At 45.4% G+C, this 19751-nt stretch overlaps 1 protein-coding gene across 3 annotated transcripts in view; it reads right to left on the bottom strand.

Moving 5' to 3' along the window:
* Positions 1–5819: 5819 nt before the first annotated feature.
* The window catches only part of LOC6526411 (roundabout homolog 2), a 39657-nt gene continuing 25725 nt past the window's right edge, over positions 5820–19751 (bottom strand). Inside the window, exons 4-13 of one of the 3 annotated variants that reach the window (XM_039370534.2) lie at positions 16194–16478; positions 15669–15809; positions 15466–15597; positions 14056–15360; positions 13850–13948; positions 13407–13647; positions 12844–13004; positions 11289–11571; positions 7380–8332; positions 5820–5905 (exon numbers count right to left, since the gene is read on the bottom strand). In XM_039370534.2, the coding sequence (XP_039226468.1) occupies positions 5835–5905; positions 7380–8332; positions 11289–11571; positions 12844–13004; positions 13407–13647; positions 13850–13948; positions 14056–15360; positions 15466–15597; positions 15669–15809; positions 16194–16478 (3671 nt within the window). In that variant the 3' untranslated portion in view covers positions 5820–5834. Of the gene's footprint in view, positions 5906–6160; positions 8333–11288; positions 11572–12843; positions 13005–13406; positions 13648–13849; positions 13949–14055; positions 15361–15465; positions 15598–15668; positions 15810–16193; positions 16479–19751 lie in introns of those variants that run through there. The other 2 variants (XM_002087494.4, XM_015197911.3) reach the window with 2 other exon arrangements.

The raw sequence follows: 19751 nt of genomic DNA, 5'->3' as shown, positions 1-19751 counted from the left end.
TAGTTATGGGTTGCACGTAATTGAAGATGCAATGGATTGGATTCGCTGCAAGGCGATTTGGCTGAAATTGAATTTCTATGACTAGATTTTCTGACGAGCTCTCCTGGAGTTGATAGTAATGTGCTTTGCTGTAATTTTAAAAGGGAAAAGAAAAACAATAAAGTCATCCATTATCCGCAGCCCATAAAGCGAAAGTAAGCTAATTGCTAAGTGCTCCATAATCGTTTGCTTATCGGCGAAAGTAATCGAGGTTACGCCCCGTACATTAACATTTCATCCAGTCGATACGATACCCCTTGAGCACACACACTGCCCCTATACCATATCATTTACCCACTGCGATGTCTATATCTTCATTTGCCAGCAGAACTCGGTGGCAAGGACACCCGCAAGTGGGGCATTGCTACCACCATCATTAAATCAGAAGCCAAACAAAATATTATAGACCGGAGACCATAGACTACGAACTACATACTCGTATACAGAAACCAAGCCAGACTGGAAAGCAGACTCAAAACCGAAAACCAAAACCCAAAACAGACGAGAGTGGTGAAGGATCTTTTGCAACGACGCCCAGTCATTAGAATTCCTTTTTCGAAAATGTTATGTGCGCAAAACTTGGCAAAAAGGAGCAGGCCAACCAGGACGACCAAAAAGCAAAACGAATTTCATTAAATTAGACGTAACGGAAACAAAGTCGTTAAAACTTGGCAATCCCCAACTACCACCACCTTTCCTGCATTTCAAATGCAATGCTAACGATCCACCAAACGAGCACCTCTTCTCCTCCTGCTGTGTGTGTGTGTGTGTATCTGTGTGTGTGTGCAAGGGTGTCCTGTGGGGAAGGAAGGAGGGGCCTGTTCCAATGCGTAGCGCAGTGTCCACTTGGCGCTCTGTGAGCCTTGGACTACAACGAAGCACCAAGCACCAAGCGACCAACCCGTACAATGGCATTTTAATAAAACTCAGGCGAAAATCCCTTAACTGAGGCACTCTCACCCGAAACACACTTAAACAATTTTCGTGAGCGCATTTAAACGATTGAAAGTTTCCGCAAGTTAAGGACCCCTGATATCCCTTGATATGCCAAAAAGCTGCACAATAACCAGGCTTAAAGGTGTCCAAAAGGATGCGGAATCAACACGTTTCAAGCAGATAGTTAAGCACTTAAAATATTGATAATAAAAGAGAAAGTTTAGTAAGCAAGCAAACAAATCAGAGCTAGCTATTTAATCACTATCTATCCAATCACTGTGCGACTACCCCCCTTGCTACCCTGCAACTAATGCACATAACTACCTTTTCCATATGTATTAGGAGACAGTTTGTTGGCCACGTTTGAGAATCAAACCGAAACCAGTTCGGTTCCAGCTAACCCCACACCCCCTCCCAGCACTTTGTGCGACCCTCAAGAGCATTGTCTGCTAATAGAGACTTGACTGAAGTGTCCTGGCGCTCCTCCGTGCTCCGGACTCCTGACTCCCAGCTCCAGTGTAAGTGAAGGATCCACATCCAACCCGGCAGTGCTGGCAGTGCACGCTCATTTCATGCAATGGCAAATTGCCATTTTTAGTTGGCCATTCGATGTAACCGAAACTGGCTACCATTTCGACCATGGCCATCCTACAAATTAGTATAATAAAACGTTTCATAAAGTGGGGCCATACACTGGGGGAAAACAATGGGACGCGTGCTGAGCTCTGTGGCTTGGGTTACGGATTAGTTCGAGTTGGGTGAGGAGTGGGCTCGCTTCCCCAACGGGAATCTAAAATTTTAAATGTTATTCACATGTGCATATTTCTTTTCCATAATATCCCAAAAATCTCTTGCAGATTTGAGCATTTTTCTTGGCATTTTCTGTGACTACAGGGTGTGCTTTAGTCGTATCTACCACATTCTCCCTCTTTTTTTGCGCCCGTTTAATAGTTTTGTTTGCATTTTTGTGCTGGCAGCTCTCCCCCTTACGGCCACTAAGTATCCATTACATAACGAGGCGAGTTCTGTTCTGTTCAGTTCAGTTCAGTTCAAGTGGGGAGCTGACCCTCGCTTCCCCCTCGGGTTCCCTGGATATTTATTACAACTCCGCTCCGAAAATGTCACTCGAAATCGTATTATCCCCCGGCAGCGAGTCTGAGGGGCGTCAATGGCCTTAACTTCTTTGAAATTGTCGCCATATTTTGCAATTAGAATAGACGTAGACGGAGTGGCAGCAGAGCACCGGAGAATGACAACGTCGTTGGCTGACACATTCAAGAAATTACAGCGCCAAAGGCCCGCGGCAAAGGACCCACAAAAGGCGTCCGAAATGTATTTTATGGCCTGCTGAGATGTCGCCGCTTTCCTTTCCTTTTGTCCTTTCTGCGCTGTCTCCTCCAAACGTCCAGGTTGTCATGTCGTTTTGGTCTACGGGGCGGATACGCATTCTACCCTGAATGCCAGAGGAGCGTAATGTGTTGATTGAATAAGCGAGCTGTAAAAAGTTGTGCCATAAAGCTTGTTAGCTGTAAAAGCAGAACAATAAAAACTAGCTTTAAATATTTAATATATATTAACACAACCCACTCTGGCATAATGAAATGCCAGCAAAGGTCAAAGTTCTGCCACAAAATACATGAAAATTAAATCTAATATTCCCAGCTTCCAGCACAGGTAACTCTACGCCAAGTGACTTCCATTCGTCCTGGCGTCCTTCAGCTCATTTATTTTAATGCATTTTACTAATTATCCACCAAAGGAAGGATCTGAAAGAAGCTCTAGACCAAGTGCAGGAACAAGATGGGTAAGTTGCAACGGTCAAATTAAACTTTTTGACTAACTTGGCATGTAAGTTTGGCCATTTAAAGCCGAAACCACGGCATTTCACCAGCATTTCATTTTGGAAGCCGAAACTTTCTGTTGGGGGCATTTAATTAGTGTGTGCATGTAGCAAAGGACTCAACTTCTGGGGAGAAAGTGAAGGAGAAATGTGTAATCAACCCTCGGGGGCTTCTCCCCTTGCGAGCTAAGCAGACCATTTTCAATTAAGCTGTGACTGTGTGTTCGGGGTAGAAAAGCCGAGAGAATGCCGGCGAAAAAGCCGAAAAATCAAAAATAACATAATGGACAAATTAAAATGTTTGCTCTGCCCCACACACAATACGAGTATACGAGTAAAATTCCCCACTAGATTTGGCAGATTTTTTTCCCCACCCAACATTCCTGGCCAGTTTCCTATTTCGATTCTCTCTGTCTGCTGCACTTAAATTCTTGCTGGTTTTTTTTTTTTTCATCCGTCGGGGAGTCCAAATGAAATTGGTTTTGCACGAAACGAAAGGCCATTTCCCAAATTTCCTTGCTTTGCATGCTGTGTGCTGAAAGTTAGGTGTTGTTTTGGGCGGAAACAATAGCAAAGGTCACTTGTTTTATAGAAACGAGCAATGGGTTGAAAATCATGCCCAGCATTTGCGAACTTAACGCCACTTTTAGGGTTTCCGATTTTTCACAACACTGCACGAAAAGTACATAATGTATTACTAGAAATGGAAAATATTGTATCTTCTTCCAAGTTTAATTGCGGCGCTCTTTGAAATTCGTTTTTGTGGCCACCAACTTCTTTTCAAATTGCCTTGGCATAATTTTCTTATCGCAGCCGATTGCGAAGTGAATGGTGCAAGTGGAGATGGTTTCGCAGGACTTGTCTACCAATTTGTTGTGCGTTATCCTTCGTTTCCGCAGCACCAGCAGGACACTTCACTGGAGTCCATGGAGCATTTTTATGGTCACTCAAATGCACATAAAACTTTGTCCCCGCATGCGAGTGTCTCTCTGCTCTTTTACGAGCTTTTTTGCCTTTTTGCGATGCTGCCAAAAGCTGCTGATTAAACTTTATAGCAAATTTGCTGAATCAGTGCTTCTTCCTTCGTCCTTCGGCCTGTCCTGCCACTCCCCCTATCCCCTAACTTCCCCTCTCACAGTCGACTGCCTAAGCACAATTACATCAAAAATTCCAATCCCCACATCGCAGCTGCAATGTTTTTACGATGCATCAAATTGCGGAAACTATTTTGTGCAAATATCGCTAATAAGGCAGCTATTTGTATTCACTGCCAGCGATTTTTCTCTTTTAGAAGGTTTTGGATTTGCAAATGGCTGTCCTATGATACTGTTGCTGAAATGAAAATTACCAAATCCCTTTGTTAATACATTACATGCGTATATTTTTAAATTTCCAACCATACATAGCCCCCTGAAGTTATGATACTTACTGTAAGCCCACACTTTTCCCCCCGCCGGCCAAAACAATAACAACTTCCAATATGGAACTATTTACGAAATGCATTTAGATTTTATTCGTCGCATGTGTTACACACACACACGCACACAAGGGGGCAGGAAAAGCGGGGAAAATCGAAGGGAAGTGAAAACTTTTTAGTTGGCGAAATGGAAGAGAGCGCTTTGCAGCATTATCCTGTGTCATTGTCCTGTTTGCTCCTCTCCTCTTCTCGGCCTCGTCCTCGTTCTCGTCTTCGTCCTCGGATTGGATCGGGCAGCAGCTGGCTAAACAAATTGAGAATTGATTCTTTATAGACCATTAGTTTTGATTATACAATAGTTGGGCGGAGTGTTCGGCGTGGGCGTGGATGGACATGGACACGGACATGGACATGGTCCAAGGAAAGGTCCTCGGCTAGACGACATTCAATTGAACGCTTCAACGCCTATCGGGCAATTTGGTGCCAAAAATTATGAGGCTGCCACTGCTATTATAGTCCCACGATATATGGGACAGTCCAGAGAATGTGTGCTCCACGTTCATGATAAATTTGGGCTTATTTATCGGCTGCCCAGTGGCAATGGCAATCGGACGCTTGGTAGCCAGTGTTTCGGACACTAAGGCTATTTGTAGTTTAGGCCTGGGATGGGATGCGATGTGCGTGGGCTGCGATGTGGAAATCGGGAATTGGGGGGCAGGAAAATGGGGAAATGGAGAAATCGCAGGGCATCCATTGGGGGTGTCGAAGGTAATGGTGTGGGCCCGGTCACTGATACATTATCCTGGGCATTCGGGCATTCAGGCATCCAGTGCAGCTGGTGCTGCTCGAGCGGCAAAAGCTTAAAGTTCATCCAAGGGTAATAAGCTGGCAGTGCAGTTAAAGATCCGAATTTGCCAGGGAAATGGGAAACAAATGGGAATTTCCCGAACTAAAGCAGTCGGTACTGATGTCCAAAGCATTTACTTTCAATATTTCCAAATGAACTCCAATGGCACTGGCCTGAAATCCGTTAAAAACCCATTCTAATAGCGCAACTATAGATTCATCGATAAAAAGCTGAAAAACATTACGCTTCATTTAATCAAATTGATATTCATTTCGTTTGACTTCTTCCCATGCAGACATGAGTGCATTCTCTTTTTAAAGCCTCGTTTGGTTTTAATTTCAAAGAGCTAGTGTGTGCGGACAACAAAAACAGACATCATAAACTGTCAGCAACAATTTGCAACAATGCAGCCAATTCGAAAAACGAGCAATAAAAAATCAATGACAAACAAGGAGAGACAGCAAACTAAAATAATTCGGTTTATCATGAATTCGCAATTGCAAATATTTTATAGCTGGCGTATGTGAAATTCCGGGGCTTTCGCTGGAAAAAGGACAATGCCTCATTAGGGAGCCCTGCATTAATGATTTTGTAGGACAAATTGGGATTTGTTGGGTGTGGCGAGCAAAGTGCATAACTAATTAGCTGGTCGGCGGGAGGGACGAAAATCAGTGAAAAGTTTTGTGGGCAGGCCGCAGAATAGTTGGCTTACCTGCATTTTCCGCCCACAAACACGACGAGCGGAGCGAATGAATTCAAATCACAAAATCCATCGAATTGTCCAGGACGATGTAGGCACAACTGTGTCGCCGCCAAATTGTCCTTGCTGAAATGGAAAATTAGCGCACACATTAGAGCGCGTTTTCCCACACAAAGTTGGGGCTGCGGCTAAGTAGATTGCGATTCATAACTATAATGTGCAGAGTATCTAATTGGGGCAACTAGTTTTCATCCAAAGCCTCTACTGATAATTACAACAAGCTTGTTACCCATAATATTACTTACCATCTATCGAATGAACTACGCATCTAGTTCCCTAATTTCAGGATATGCGATCTTACCAACACGAAACGCACTTTACTTTGTCAGAAACTGATTGGTTTTATGTTTTTCTTTATTTTTAGTTTTCTCATTGCATAATTTATCAATTAATTGATTAGTTTAATTTATTTTTTGTCTTTTTCCAGCTAAATCCCCCTATTTGCTGTAATCCTTGCACTTTCGCTTTCTCTCTTTTTGGTTTTCCGATTTTAGCTATTCAAACTAAATCTAGTGTCAGTTAATTACATTTTAATGCTTTAATTACACGGTTTAAATGTAGGTTTAGTCCATTCATTCTTGAATCGTTTATGATATTTTACATTTAACAGCCTTATTATTAGCATTTATTTAGCTTTTGCGGGAGGTGAGTTTAAATATTTCAATATTTTCAACACACACAACTAACTTCATCGTGCTTTTTCATATAAGTCTAAGTAATATTCTCGTTAGGGTTGGGTATTCTTCGTTTTGGCTTCGAAATGTCGACATTGGTTTTCTTATCTGTGGGTACACTTTCTGCAAAAGTTCGTAATGGTTTGCTGAAAACTTTTAAGGATTTTCATCGCTTTACTTACTTTAACTACGTCTGTGCTATTTTGGGTTGGTTTCTGTTTTCTGTTTTCTGGTTGCTGGTTTCTTGTGTAAATTAATGTTATTTTTGCTTGCTCCAAATGCAATATTCTAAATGCTTTAGGGTTAGGGTTTTACATATAGGATATAGTTGGGGTAGTTCTATTTACAAGCCAATTTCTCTGGGTCTTCTGTATCGCTTTACATACATTTCGTTGTTGATTCTGGGTTTGGGTACTTTCTTCGGATGGTGGAAGTCTAATCGAGCTATGGGTTGGCAAATGAGGGCCATGGCGTTTATATATTGCTCTATGGGATTGCTAGGCTAGCTGGAATATTTCTACGCTTCAGTTAAGGGGAAAGGTATTACACAGTTCTTAGAGAAGTTCAACCCCCACCAAACCCTCACAACATTCCACAACCCAGCTTCCACCTGCTGCCAGCTTCCAACTGATATACGCCTACAACTTATCTGCCTAATGCAATCCTCTGGCATTCTCTAGAATCCTTCAGGATCCTTTAGAATCCCCTAGCATCCTCTAACTTATTGAGCACTTTTCGATTGACCCAAGCCTAATAGTGGACCTCTAAGCCACGGCTCTAGACATTTGCACTAGAGCCAAAACTACTCAGGAATTTGCTATCGCCAGCTAAGCTGTTTACACTAGCTAGGGACTTGGTGTTGTCACCTGATCCTGCCAGGAAGGGATGGTGCTGCTGCTGGTGCTTGAAGGACTGGTACGCATCCGAGCTGACTGCCGACCAGGTGCCGTCCTTGGCCTTCACGTAGAGGTGCTGCTTGCTGGGCTGCTTGCTGCCGAAATGATAATCCCCGGGAGCTGCGATCGAGGCACTGGAGGCCCAGTCGTTCAGCAGCTGATTGGTGGAGTTGCACAGGCCCAGTCCGGAGAAATCCCCGCCCTCCGACGGCGGACCACCGGTCAGGAAGTCCAACTGCCCATTGCTGGGAGCACCTGCACCCGCATTCGTATTCATGGTGTTCTGCCGCAGACCAGACTTGCCCAGTATGTTGTTCTCGCTCTTGTAAAGCGTCTTGGGCTGCCGCTGGCGCCTCAAGGTGCCCGCTCCACCGCCACTGGCCATCTGGGCAGCCAAGGTGGTGTTGGCATAGGCACCCAGTCCCTGCTTCAGGGCGTTGCTGGCCAGGAGCAGCTGCTGCTGCGTGTTAAACGGATTCGTGCGCTCCGACTTGCCCTCCAGCTGGTCCATTTTGTTCTCGGTTATGTTGATCTTCTTCACCTTGGCCGGCGAGTTCGTCAGGATGGCCGTGCTGGCCGTGGAGGTGGTCATCAGATTGGGCTGCTGATGCTGCTGCTGCTGTTGCTTCGGCTCCAGGCATCCGTAGTGGGCGCTGGGTGGAGCGGAGTACATGCCAGTGGACTGGTAGTCATTGTTGACCTGGTGATTGTTGTTATTGCCCGTCTTGGTCGCATAGCGGTTCTGGTAGAGCTTCACATTGGCCACCACATTGGTGGTGGCGTACGCCCCACAGCTGTCGTACAGGGAGGCCGACTGACCACCACCCACTCCACCACCCATCATTGGTGGTGCGCCGTGGGTGGGGCTTTTGAATGTCGAGCAGGCGACTTCCGCGTAATCGGGCATATTCAGCGGCGATAGTCTGAAATTTGGGGATTGGGAATCAGAAAGCAGTTAAAATTGATTCTGTGCAGACATCAGTGTGAATGATAAATACACTGGGCAAAAAAACTTTATCGTTTATCGAGTTCATCAGGGAAATCCAAGAGAGTAGTCATACAACATATGAGGTTAAAATAAATTGCTGTGCAAATGGGCTTATGTGGATTTATGTTTGTCTGGCGCTCACATCACCGATTTCATAAATCATTCGATGTTGTTGTTGATGGGAGGAAATTGCTTTTGTTAGGCAGTGAATGCCACTCCGGAAATTGTGCCCGTCTCACACCTACTCATTAAAAATTTCGTTGCAATTTCCCTTTGAATGCCCCCGCACTTCCCCACATCACTTCCACCACCATTGCCACTGCAATTTGGTTAAATATGGCAAATACAATACAAAAATTCCGCCCATTAGCAATTCAACTTCGTAATTAGAGGGAGCTCCGCTCCGCATGAAAGCTACTGGAATTAAAATGGGCCAGCGCCGGAAATGGAGGAGCTGCCAAAGAACGAGGAGGAACCAATTTGGGAATGGAAAAAAAACAGGACTCCTATTCAAATCAAACTTTTAGCCGTGCGAGTTCTCCTGCCAACACGAAAAATCAACGTTTGCGAGACAGAAAAGCGGGGAAAAACTTTTTTATTGCACAAATTTCTGCACACTAATTAGCTAATGAGATAATGCTTATCTGGCGCTCTGCTCTTTCCAATGAGTTCTCGTAAAAATTTACTCAAATGTTTGAAATGCGCAGTGTGGCGATGGAAAATGCGAAGAGTTTTCGCCAATTTCATGGTGATTCGCATTGTTTGGAAACTAGCTGCGGCAATGGAACTCACATGAATCCATCAAAATTAATTTGGTATTGAGTGTGTTTTTTTATTATCCTGTGATTTTATACGTATTTTACATGATAATATCTGAAATATGTCAAAGTCGTAAACTGTTAAAACTTGAGCCAATTAAAAGGCACTTTCCAAAAGTCGTTTGAGAATATGCCAAGTAACTTGAATGCGTCCACCTCAAGGACATTGGGGGAATATGGAAATATCCAGATTCGAGGAGTTTGCGCTTCTTCCCCGAGGACTATCAATTTTTAATTGTTAATTTAGCGGTGAAAATTGCGTTTTCCGCGGGGGGTGTGGTTGTTAAGAACTCCCCGAATCAGACAACCCGCGAAAGAAATTAAATATTTTAATTGGAAATTTTGGGTAATGACGCACGTGTTTCGGCAGCGAACTTCTGGGGAGTGTTTATGTAAACAAGCGAAATAAAAGAAGATCCTGTTTTGGTATTCCAGCGCTTATGCTATATACCTATGCTTTTTACGACTTTACAGCGTTGTTACAAGTGAGCAGCGGCGGGAATACAACGGAAAAATTGAAACGGAAATAATGAAAATCGCGTAACGGAAGTGGCAACGGCATTAGGGGGTGGCACAGTTTCCGGAGGAGGAGGAGTAGGTTTTCTCTTTTTCTGTGCGAGGGTGGTACGAATTGTTCCAAATTGTAAGTGAAGTGGAAGGAAAAGCGCGTGGTGGGTGGAGGGTTAAAGGTGGGCGGATATTTCACTCGAGGAACGTAGAGAGGAGAGAGGAAGTCTAAACAAATAAATGCGTAAGATGCCGCAAATAAATACGCGAAAGTTTTCCGGCTTGCAAGAGTGGGACAGGTGTAAGGTGGAAGCGGGATGGCAATATGTCGCCAGCAGTTGCCACTTTTTTATTGCCCCTTGTTTGGATTTTGTTTTATTTTTTGCATTGCTGCTTTTGTTTTATTATTGTTGCCACAACGGTACATTAAGCTTAAAGGAACAGCCAGGAACACAAAAGAAAATTTGTTTTTCTATATAAATTCCTGAGAAAAAACTGAAAGGAAAATCCAAATGGAATGGGTAAGTACAAATGGGCAGCCCGAATTAAAGAGCTTAAACAAGAGCCTTCATCGAAACTTTTACAGGATTTTCCAAGAAACGTTTGACTGAATTATTTGGCTGATAGTCACAATCTGAAATTGGGATCAAAAACTTTCAGATCTTCGCCAAAATCACTGACAGATTAATCCGACTGAGTGTTGCTATGGATTGACAAATTTGAGGGCTTAGTTTATAAATTATAAAATCGAGATTTCTCTTCCCTTTAAGTTCAACATGTTTTCCTGGCCACAAACTTAAATGGAAGTAGGTTAAGAGTCCGTTCGACTGAAATGCATTCGCAAATGGAAAATTCATTAGCCTTTAAAGGAAACCCCCAACGAGAACATAAAGAAAACAGGAGATAAAACAGCCCCGGGAAATATGAACGAATTGCGTATATGGAAATTAAATAACGGCTGCATTGCTGCTCCTGCCAACGTAAACATTTCGTGGCGGAGTAAGTTACCATGGCCCAAAGTAAAACCCGTTCGAGTGTAACAATTTAATGGCGTTTGTTGTTGCTGCGGCGGTTTTCGGTTTTCGGATGGAGCACAGGGTTCAGTTCCTCCATTCCTCCATTCCGAGGGTGACTCGGTTTTGGAGCGTGGTGAATCTTTATGGTGGCAGCGGTTGCAGCTCCACAAAATATCTTTTACGACCCGGCTCGTAAATAGTGCTATGGATCTTTTACTTACAGCAAGTCGTCGGTTTCTTACTACACGGAACAAAAAACATCTCACCTTTAATAGGATGGAAATCTGTTTAAAGTCACTTGGGAGTGGCAATGATGATTGATCTTGTGTAGAAGGCATAACCTTCGCCAGAAAACTTTGTTCCCATTATAACTTTACATATTCGCAGCCTTTTTTCAAAGTGCACCGCACTTGCTTTCTACACCAAGGATACCCTATATCCTTTAACAGTGCGCTCGCCAATTTTTTATTGTAATTAAACAGTCAGCGAGGCGTGGACAGGATATTAAGGCAACTTCCTGAGCAGATAAACAGTCGAAGACTCGACTCACCTCTCGTAATCAGGGAGCAGCGTGGGCTGTGGTTGTCCCTGTTGGGCGGTGGCCTGTGCGTATCCCGGAAGTTGCTCCTTTGTCGAACACGAGCCCACTCCGCCCGGATTGCCACCTCCTGCCGCCTGTCGCCAAACGCCGCTGGTGGGATCGATCCACAGGCCATGGCCACTCTGCCCAGTTGCGGCTGTCGAATTGGAACCACCGCCACCGGCACCGACGGCTCCGCCTCCATTTAGCGGCAATGTTGGAAACTTTCGCACGGTTCCGATTGCGTGATTGCCTGAAATAAAAACAAAAATACGAGTACATACGGGAGACTGAATACATCGAAATGGCTGCCATGTGGGGGGGCTGGCAATGATTACGGCTCGTTAAAACTAAAATCGCCCAGCTTGCGCTGTAACGTGCAAATAATAAAAGACGGAAATTACTTTTTATATTCAATTGGCTAAGGTTCCTGCACGCCCACGCCCAAATGCCCTGCAGTTCAGCCAAAGTAGATGGGTTGTGCGAGTAAGTTGGCATTTGATTTCAGAAACGAGCCATGCTCTTTATGTAAATCTGCTTGATATTCCTGTGTGCTTTCTACTCAGTCTGCAAATCTGTCTTAGCTTGGTTCTTAAGCGTATTTCTCATCCTGTTGCTTGAATGTCCTCCAATCTGTTCCCAAGTGTGTTTGTGCCAGCTTGTCCGCAAACTTGTCCGTATGTCTGTCCGTAAATAGCAGAAAAAGTGTACCTTAATCTCTCGATTACATGTATATTTCGCAGGGTATCTCTAGTTCACCACAGTCAGCTAAACGACGTTGTTTTCTAACTATATTTAGAGTTTTCCAGTCAGACAATTGATGTGATTTTCACGTGAGCATTTGTCGTTCTTATAAGCTATATAAGCCCCCCTTACCAACTCTCCAACTCTTACTACCCCACGAATCCCCGACTTCTGCTCCAGTTATCGTGGCTTGTTTATCTTTTTATAGTCGGTTTAACCTTGGCGCTGTGGCTTACTGCCAAAGATTATTACCCTGGGTTTTGGTTCTCGAGTCTGTACAATGTTATGAGTGCGTGTCTCGATGTCTGCAGTTATTGTGGCTTACAAAATGGCAACCTAATTGAGACCGGCCATAAATGCTCAGTCATAAATCATAGATTACGCAGAGGAGGAGCTGCTGGAGCTGGGGAAAAACGCTTGCATGTCCCGGACTGGAATGGAGATTGTCCAATAAAAGTGGGGAGCACTTCCAGATGAAGGAGCTCGGATGTATGTGGAATACAGGGAAATAAATTCAGAATGCAAATTGTGCTCTCTGTCTAAATATATTCTTAATGCCAAACGATACTCATAAATGTTCATTTACAGTGCACAGAGTTTTTAAGCTCCTTAAGCCTTAAATACTATAACCATTATCCCGTCTAAACATCCCCCATTTCGCGAGTAAATGAAACTTCAACTCACCCGTAAAAACAGAAAAACAGAACAAGCACCCCCCCCAAAAAAAAAGAGAAGTGCACAAAAGGGAAATAAGTATAAATTTAAATTAAAGTTCACTCACCATGTAAACTGCCCAGCGAGGTCTGCTTGATAAATTGATAGCGCTTGAATAGAACCAATGCGCCCAATAGAAACACAATTATGGCAATGATGGAGCCCAGCAGGACGATAAACCAGGTCTGTGTTAAAAAGTCATCGGCAATATCACGACTGATGGGGTATCTGCAATAGGCAACACAATAAAGAAGAAGAACCCGGAATGAGAATGGGTTCCAGGCTGGATGGATCCAGGATGGAGCTCTCCGTACGTGCCGTACGGGCGGAGGCTTAGTTTAATGGTCGCAAAAGTCGTTGGCCATTGTCGTTGGCCGTTAATGGATTGATGTGGACCTCGATGCGACACTTGGCAGTCAAATGAGCAGCTCCACAATGGCCGACGCCCACAAAGCGCACACAAAAGGAAATGGCACTGAGCGAAAGTACGGGTATAATACAAAAGTTGACCAAAAGGTTTCAACTTACTGAATGTGAGTTTAACTTATTGATGGCCATAAATCAACCAACTGTTTAACTTGTAACTTTAATGGAATGGAATCTTATTTTCTCGCAGTGCAGCCCACTCACCTCGTGTAGCCAGTGTCCAGGGATTGGGTGCGTGCATCGATGCGGAGCACCGCGGGCTTGCTGAAGGGTCCGACTCCCACCCGCGTGGCAGCCGCCACTGCGATGTAGTAGGTGACTCCTGTGGTGAGGTTGGCCAGGAGCAGGGTGGGCGTGGCCGCGTCTATGGTCATATTTTTGAATATCCGCGTCGTATTGTGCACGTCCAGCCCTTTGACGACCACATTGTAGCTGGTGAGGATGCCTGTGCCACCGAGCGGTTGCATTTTTGGGCGGTTGGACAGAGAAAATGAAATTAAATGTAAACAAAGAGCCGAGAATTCATCCGCAACGAGTCGCGTTAGCCCAGCTTAGCTGGTTAGCTTATGGGAGCATCTGCTACTACTATCATCATATCAAACAAATGTTCAGGATCTCTACTTATGAGAACGCTAATATGTACTAACCGTTGCGAGTGCGATTTGGCTGTGGCGGCAACCACTTCAAGAAGACCGAGGTGCGATTGAATTGGATGGCTTCCATGCCATAGGGTGGCGCCTCCGGAACTGTGGAAGAAGTTAAAGCCCATTTAGTACAAGAAGGTAAATAATATTAAAGCAGAAAGATATGGATCAAGTACACATTCGAGGGGATGGCCACACCAGATCCTTACCATCTTCCAGCGTTCTCATGCGTCGCGAGTTCGAGGGCTTTCCTACGATGCTCTTGTAAAATGGCACAAGAAAAAACTCGTATGTGGAGGCCTTCGCCAGTCCAGGCACGGTGCAGGAACTCAAACCCTGACCCTTGTTGAGCAGTGTAACCATTTTGTACTCGGTGGAGTGGAGCTCGCGGGCATACAGATAGAAGCCCTCGATGTACTGACCACTGTCTATGTCCCAGGACAGACGAGCGGTCGTCGAGTCACTGGCATTGGCCTCCAGCAGCTCCACCACATCGTTGGCCTGCAGCAGGGTCTCCACATCGCTGAGCAGGAGCTGTGAGGTGCCAGTGCTTTCACTGCCATCCCGCACGCCCACCAGTTTGCCCGCCGTAATGGGCTCCGAGATGGGCGAGGGTGGTGAGAAGCCCAGTGAGTTTTCCGCCCGCACAATGAACATGTAAGCCGCTCCTTGGGTCAAGCTGCCCACCGTGAAGATCGGCTCACTCAGTCGCGATGCGATGGGTATCCAAGTCTTGCTCTGATTGGTGCAGTACATCTCCACACTGTAACCCAGGAACGAGGAGGCGCCCGCCTTGTCACTGGTGGGCCACACAATGGTCAGTGCCGAGGCAGTGGCGTTCAGCACCTTGGGCTGTCCCGGTGCACTGGGACACTTGGTCTGCTCCGGGGCTCTGTAGAACTTGATATTCGGATTGGTGGGCAACTCTATCCGCAGGAAACCGCTCCAAGTGGACTTTCCAGCCCGCGAGCTGGCCACACAGGTGTAGAGGCCCTGATCCTGCTGGCGATCGAGATCCGATATTATCAAGTCCCCGGATGTGGTAATGTTTAGCTTGGAACTGGGCTGCACGGGTATGCCATCGCGGTACCAGGAAATAGTGGGACTGGGCAGACCGATGGCCTTGCACTGCAGCGTGGCCAGCGACTTGATGGGCAGGGTTTGATTGACCGGACCGGAAATGATGATCGGCGGAGGTCGGTCCTCTTGCGAGTCCAGGCTCAGCTGCACCCTCGAGGTGATGCTGGCCACCTCGTTCATGGCATTGCACAGGATGACCAGATCCTTGTCCGTTCGCTGGAACCTGGTCAGCGTGAGTATCGAGTGACCCTCCTCAGTGTTGAGGCTGTGAAACCGATCCAAGGGCGGGGCACCGGGAAAGATCAGCGTGCTGTTGTTCTTGATGGTCCAGAAGATGGTGGGCTTTGGGTTTCCTGTGGCGCGACACTCGAAGGATGTGTCGGCTCCGAGTTCCACGGATTTGCTCGCAGGACGTTGGATGAATTTCGGGGGGGCTACAGTGTGAGTGCGCGGGGTGGAGGAGCATGGGTAGACTAATTAGCTAAAGTGCCCAACTAGCGGTTGTCTATTATCGTCTATAATATCAAAAAAGTGCTTACCGTAAACAGTCAGAGTTCCCATCGCGGTGATGGCGCCCACCACATTGTCCGCCTCGCAACTGTACTCGCCCTCATCCGCAATGGTGACCCTCTCCAGTCTCAGACTGCGATCCTCCAGCACACTGACGCGATCTTCAAGATAAATAGTAAAATATTGCCTAAGCACCAACTCAATTAACAATGCCTTGTTTGTGGTAGCTTACCCAAGGGCATGTTGCCACCCGAGGCAGTGCGCAGCCACAGCACGTCCGGCATGGGGTCACCACCCACGCGGCAGGGAAAGGTCACCGAGGCGCCCTCCAAAACCGTTTGATCGTGTGGACCCCGGATGATGTACGGCTTGACTGCAATGGAAGCAGCCGACGTGGGAAATGATAAGCGGCAATTTAATCAGAAAACCCCAAACCTCCAGGCCAAAACCCAACCCTAGTCACATTCCGGCAAATTGGACATGACACATTGATTGGAGGTGCTTGGGTTGGGCACTGGCTGAGGACCCTCATCTAGCCGTTAACCCATGAGGGCACACGGCCAGTAACGAGGAATGAAATATATGAGAAAGAAACTAAAGTATACTCAGCTTTTATAAGAAAAAATTCAAAAAAATAAAATAAATGGAAGTAAACATAAAACCACATAATTTTTAAAGATATTCTCAAAAATCAGGCAGCTAATCAAAATTACTTGCTTTGGATAAGCACACTTGATGAAATGGGTTAATCGCTTACCGTGCACTTTGAGTGTAGCCAGCGAGGACTCGCGCACCCCGACAGGATTCTTGGCTATGCACTGGTACTGACCCTCGTCAGTCTGGCGGGCATCCTGGATGGCCAAATTGCCGCCGTCAACGATGCGTACTCGCTTCGAGCCCTCCAAATCCAATTTCTGGCCGCCCTTCTTCCAGGTGACCGTGGGCTCGGGGATTCCACGCGGGGCGGCGCACTCGAGGAGGGCGGTATCGCCCTGGGCAATCCTTGTGTTCTGCGGCTCCAGGCGGAACTCATCGCGGAGCACTGGATGGCGGGATGGAGAAGATGGGGCAGTGGTTGAAAGATGAGCAAATGATTATTACGAAGAGAGTGTGTGTGTGTGTGGGCTGAGTCCTGTCCATTTGTTGGGGGTTATAAATTACCAAGGGGGTTTTGCATGATAAATGCCCCACGTCGGTGTCCCTCTCGTTGTCCCTCCCGTTGCCTTGACCTCTGACCCCCGGTCATCCCTCTTTCTCAACGTGCGAGAAAGCCCGTGTTTGCGGCCTGACAGCAAAGATAAATCGTGGGTAAATGGCATAAATGTGATTTTTATGCGCCACAAGGTGGGAAAGCGGAGCATTCGGAGAAAGATGACCCTCTAATTTGTAAAAAATTGGGATTTACACGCTGCTTTTAGGCTAATTTAATTAGGTTCGATATTCCAGTCGGAAAAGTGGCAAATTGTTTGGACTTTTTAAGCCACAAATGCATTGCAAAAAAGCGCTTTAAAATGGATTTCTATCCCAAATATCTCTTTTATACTTTATTTCCCATTACTTTCGAGCATTTTTCAGCCACAATCAGCGCAACTGCATTTATTCCCGAAACGCATTTGCGAGTTTCTTTACTTTGCTCGTTCCTTTTGCATAGTAAATCAGAGTATTATCAACATTTTGCCTCAGCAGTCGCAGATTTGGAGCAGGATAATTCGTCTGCCTCTGCCTCTTATCGTCCTTGGTCCTTTGTCCTATGTCCTTTGAGAGCGTGGTCAGCGGGGAGTGGAGTAATCCGCACACACCTCAGAGCTCTATTTGTCCTGTGTGCATATCAGAATCAGAGAACGAAAGTTGGGGAACTCCGCTATTATTTGTGCTTCTGGTGTAATAAATCAAGCAACTTTCAAGCACTTGAAAAGCGAAGCGAAGTGAATTTCTCCGCTTTTTTTTCGACTCTTCTCGTTTGCCCTCAAAAGCAACCTTTTGTGCAGCGAAAAAATATAGTATACTATATATATATATGTGTGGGCTGGTATATTCAACGAATAAATCCATAGCGAAAGCAGCTTTTACGTAAATTAAATTTCGCTCTTCCTTTATTTTTCTTTTTTTTTTTAATCTACAAAGTGAATAAGCGAATTCTTTTACACATTTTTTCGGTCGAGATTCGGTTTTTGCTTTGGTTTAGTTTGCCCGTCTTGGTTATGCAAAAATGCGCTAAAACCATGACTGTTATTAAATTTAAAGTTGAAGCGTAATAAATCAGCTCGAATCAAAGAGGGAGCCAAACTCCATCCACCCACGAAGGCTCCATTAAAGTCGTGGCAAACTTTTGATGGAACCGTGAAATAAACCAGAAAAAGGAAAAAGGAAGCTCTCACAGCGGGAAACACGCCAACCATCAATAAATTAATCAAAGTCATAATCAGTGTCAGGTTCAGTGCCACTGGGCAAAACTTGTGTAGGCCTCGTGCTTCGTCCTTCGTCCTCGTCTGCGTTTCCCCACTCTCCGCAGGACTCCCGATTCAGGGGTCATGGGTCAAAGGCTCAGCAGAGAGCGGAAAAGCCTCGGTTCCAAAGGTGCAAATCGCTTCCAGCGGCCAAAATCGGACAGCTGCTGATAATGAGTTAATAAATGAGCGCTTATCTATATTTATCAGTGCGGTTGTGTTTCTGCCCACGGGAGATTTATGATTGGATGCCCGAAATGGCAACTACTTCAAGTCGGCGACGTGATCCATTTAAGCTAATGAACACACATCTCAGACTTAATTGGGAAACACTGAAGCCAAGTTATATGGTGACTTTTGGTGCGATTTTATGCTTTGTAAATAGGCCTAGAATGGGCATTTGTAACTTACAAGTTTCTAAAGTGTAAGTACATTTCATTTGGTCTTGCTTCAATGACCTTTGCTACATTTCAAAGCCGCTTTAATAACATGCCAAGGAATACTGCTCGTTTTGTCAGCTTTTAATATCTGTAATCCGAGCAAGTAAAGGCCCGACCAAATTACAGATATGATTGCGAAATGGCGGAAATAATGCCCCTACAATTTTCTAATTCCTCACATTTAGCATGTGGCTCCTACCACGCCCCCTTCTCCAAAGGACTCCTTTTAATATCAGGTCAAAGGCTTCATGTGCGTTGACAGCCCTCAAAGCGAAATTGCGCTGACAACATCAAATGTATGTACTTATGTGCCCACAATGTGCAACTTATGTTTACTATTGACAAACTCCCGGCCCCGGAAAAAAGCGTAGGAAAAGCCACGTGAACTGGGGAGTCCGCCTACGAATGGAGGTCCTGTTTGTGCTCCTGCTCCTGCTGTTCCAGATCCTTTTGCTTTTCCTTTGCCAGTTCGCTCTTTTATTGCCTAACCCAATCAATGTGAACGCCTTTTGCCTTCGGTTTCACCCAAACCCCACACCGCAAGCCGCAATAACGACGTTTTAACCAAGCAAACAAATTTGACGTGCTTTTCGTGATTTACATGCAAATATTGAAAAATATTCCCCAAGGACATACCGCAAAAAGCAAACCCAACTCGGGCTGCGGCTAAACAGGACTCGAGGAGAGCAGGAAACACACCAGCAAAAGAAGGGGCAATCCAGCACGAAGGCAAAATAAACTCCACACAGTAAGCAATATCGATTTTCATGTGGGAGGAGATCCAGGACATGACAGGAGGCCTGGGCGGACTGGGCGGACCTCCAGACAGACATCCAGGAATGAAAAGGCAGCGGCAAATAAAAGAAATATTAGCCAACAAAAGACAAAGTGGCGGTCTCAGTCGCAGTGGTATGGGTGGCATTGGTGGGTGGATAGGAGCCACCTCCCAACTGTTGAGGAGGAAAATATATGGACCCCATTCTTACAACCGAAATATCTACCATCTTCTGATAATCTGAATAATATGGAATATTTCAAGATTTGTTTTATCAAGTTAGGAGTATATTTTACTTGGCCAGGATATAATGAGCCACATGGCCTATGCTATATTAATTTTTAGGTGCCTTACTATGCTGATCCCATACGAAAATCCTCTTGTTAACTTTATACAGTAAAATATAAAAAAGAAACAAGGAAGATGGGGCCCATTTTAATTAAATCTCTCCTCTGTTTGGCCACGCATTAATCCATGACATGGGCCATCAAAATTCATCTCAGACCTGACCCAACTTCCAAATGGCCAACCACTGCCTTTTTGTTTTTGCATATGGTCCAATAAATCCAGCTCACACACACACACACACATGTGTGTGTACACACACTCAGAGGAACACTTCACCCCTTCCAGCCATTTTGGGCCATCAGACT

This window comes from Drosophila yakuba, chromosome 2L, assembly GCF_016746365.2.
Source record: "Drosophila yakuba strain Tai18E2 chromosome 2L, Prin_Dyak_Tai18E2_2.1, whole genome shotgun sequence".
NCBI lineage: Eukaryota > Metazoa > Arthropoda > Insecta > Diptera > Drosophilidae > Drosophila > Drosophila yakuba.
This window is presented reverse-complemented; position numbering and strand designations above follow the sequence as displayed.